Genomic DNA, 2,733 nt, shown 5'->3' with positions numbered 1-2,733 from the left:
AAGTCAATTAAAAAGGCCTGTGTGTGACTGGTCTACAGCAATGGGATCAGAAGATGGTGCTTATGTTAGAGCTAAGATGGAAGATGTAAAGGTAGAAGTTCCAGAAGTTAAAACGGATGTTAAAATTGCTAGAGTAGATCCTGAAATTAAATTTCAAGTGAAAAAGGTTGAACAGGACATGTCTGCAGCAGTGGAAGTGCAAGTAGAAGACAGAGCAGAAACAAGTAAAATTAAAACTTACAAGTTTAAGATTCCAAAGTTTGGAGTGTTGCATTCAGAAGCAAAAGGTTTTGATGATTATGTCAGTTTGTCAAAGTCAGAAGCTGATTCAGAAACTAAAGTTGAACTAAGCACAGCAGAAACGCAGTTTCAAAAACCAGAGGAATGCACTGGCACGAGAAGTCCAGCTCTAGATCATATGGAAGCATCTTCCAGAATAACAGTGCAAACAGTGGACAAATCACAAGATGGCCCAGAAGTAAATATAAAAATTCCCAAACTAAAAATACCAAGATTCACTTTCAAAGCTCTCCCAACTGAAGCTGATGTCTCAGTTTCAAAAATTGTAACAGGCCCCAAGGGATCTAGTACTGACGTTGAAGTAGTGCACTTGCAAGGAAGCTCTGCTGTCTCTGAGGAAACACCAGGTGCTCTAGGGGGTGGTATTCAAAAAGCAAAAAGCAAAATCCTAACACTGACTGATCCTGACATTAAAACAGCACACATGACTACTACTATAAAATCCTCCCTTTCAAATGCAGGGCAAGACATTCATTGGTCATATGCAGAGGGCCAAGAAGTGAGCGAGGAAGTTAAACCGGAACATGTTGCTATTGAAAGGTGTGAGATTTACACTACTGAAATACTGAAAGAATCAGAGATTCTCTCACCAGAAGTCAAAACTGCTACTTTGGGATTTTCATTGCTCAAGGTAAAGTTGCCCGAATCACGCAGCAACTTAGAAGTGCTCGTCCAGCAGCCATCTCCCACAGAAGATGCATCAGTGAGCAAACCTAAATGTGCTGATGAAAGCTTCAGAGTAGCAGCACAGGGGACTGGCAGTGCTGAGCTTAAACCATATGACAAACCAGACAGTGAGACTGAAGCCTCCAGTGGAGAAGTAAGTTTGCCAAAGTTAAAAACATTTGCTGTTGAAGTAAAGCCTTCCATTAAATCTGACAAAAGTCATCTTGATAAATCAGCAGAGGGAATAAATGCAGATCCTCTCTCTAAAGATGAGAATGTAGTTGAAGCACTAGAAGATGAAGAAAAAGATAATGAAAAAGAAAAGACTGATAGTAAAAGATCTGGAAGATTCAAATTTTGGCTTCCAAGTATTGGCTTTTCATCTGGTGAGGAGATAAGCATAGATTCAAAAACAGAAGTAAAAAAATCAGTTCCAGAAGATGTGAAACCTGCTGACACAACTGAAAAAACTGGATGGTTTAGATTTCCCAAGCTTGGTTTCACATCTCCTTCCAAAAAGGCTAAGGCTGTTGACAAAGAAGAGATGGATCCTAAAGAGGGAACAGTCTCAGATGAAGACAGCCCATCAGATAAACCTGATGTATTTTTTGATGCACAAGAAACTTTATCACCTAAAGGAACAACAGAGGATGGAAAATTTGAAGTTTATCAGTTCTCATCTAATGTTGCAGTTTCTCGAACTATTGTGACATCTTCAGCAAGAACTGAACTAATCTTGTTGGAAGAACAAAAAGATAGTCAATCTGATACTCCTGGAGATACAACTAAATGAAGTTTGTCTCTTCTGAACCCTCAGTGAAGAAGCCCATGCATGCAGACAAAAAAAAAAAATTCTTAATTTTCTAGCAAGTGACAATTAGACCAAACCCAAAGCTGATATTTATGAACACAGTTGAACAGAATTTACCACATCTAAATTTTCAAGAACATAGATGTGCTATACCATACATTAATGAAAATATTGATTTCTTCAAATCTGCCCCAAAGGCAAAAATTTCTCCAGGTGCAGAGGAGGCCGTGGTTTTAGCAAAGTCTGAAAAGATACCTGGGACCATGAAAGCAAACTGTTGAAAGGCTTAATGGCAGCAGCAAGGCTTGTTAAACAGGCTTCTCAAAATCGCACTGATTATATTTAGATTACAGGTTATTTCCAGAACTAGCATAAGCGAGTACTATGAGCTTTCTACTTACCTGTTTAGATTTTGGACCTTTCTGACCTACTTTTGCATTCTTATGAAAATATTTTTCTTTATTTCAGTTAAGGCAATAAGTATATTCCACAAACACTTTACAATTCAAGATGAAACCAAAATACTAGTGTAGAGAGACTAATGCTTTACCCCTTCCTCTCTTCTCATTTTTTTATTATCCTAGTGGGTCGTATTTAGCCTTAGAAGAATTTTTTAAAACTCAACAGATTAAATTCAGGATCAAAAATCGTGTAACTAATTCACATTTTTAAGATACCAAAGTAAAATATGCTGACAAACAATAATTATTAAAATGTGGATAAATAATTTTTCATGTATATATTTACTGTACCATTAGATGCACACAATGATCTGCCACATTAGTGGAATTGCTTCAAAGATTTTCTGGGAAAGATGTATATAATTATTTACTTCCTTGTTTATATTAATGCTTCTCTCAAGTGCACAACAAAAGCAGAATGCTTATGTGACAGCCTTCACATGTATCATTGAAACACTGTATTCTTAATTTACAATAAACTCACCATATGAATTA

At 36.9% G+C, this 2,733-nt stretch overlaps 1 protein-coding gene across 1 annotated transcript in view; it reads left to right on the top strand.

Moving 5' to 3' along the window:
- The window catches only part of AHNAK2 (AHNAK nucleoprotein 2), a 37,540-nt gene extending 34,807 nt beyond the window's left edge, over window positions 1-2,733 (top strand). The window contains 1 exon segment of the mRNA XM_030452500.1: window positions 4-2,733. Coding sequence (XP_030308360.1) covers window positions 4-1,759 — 1,756 coding nt within the window. The 3' untranslated portion in view covers window positions 1,760-2,733.

The sequence above is a fragment of the Calypte anna genome, chromosome 5A, assembly GCF_003957555.1.
Source record: "Calypte anna isolate BGI_N300 chromosome 5A, bCalAnn1_v1.p, whole genome shotgun sequence".
NCBI classification, from domain to species: Eukaryota; Metazoa; Chordata; class Aves; order Apodiformes; family Trochilidae; genus Calypte; species Calypte anna.
Note: the sequence above shows the minus strand (reverse complement) of the source record. Positions and strands in the feature narration are given on the sequence as shown.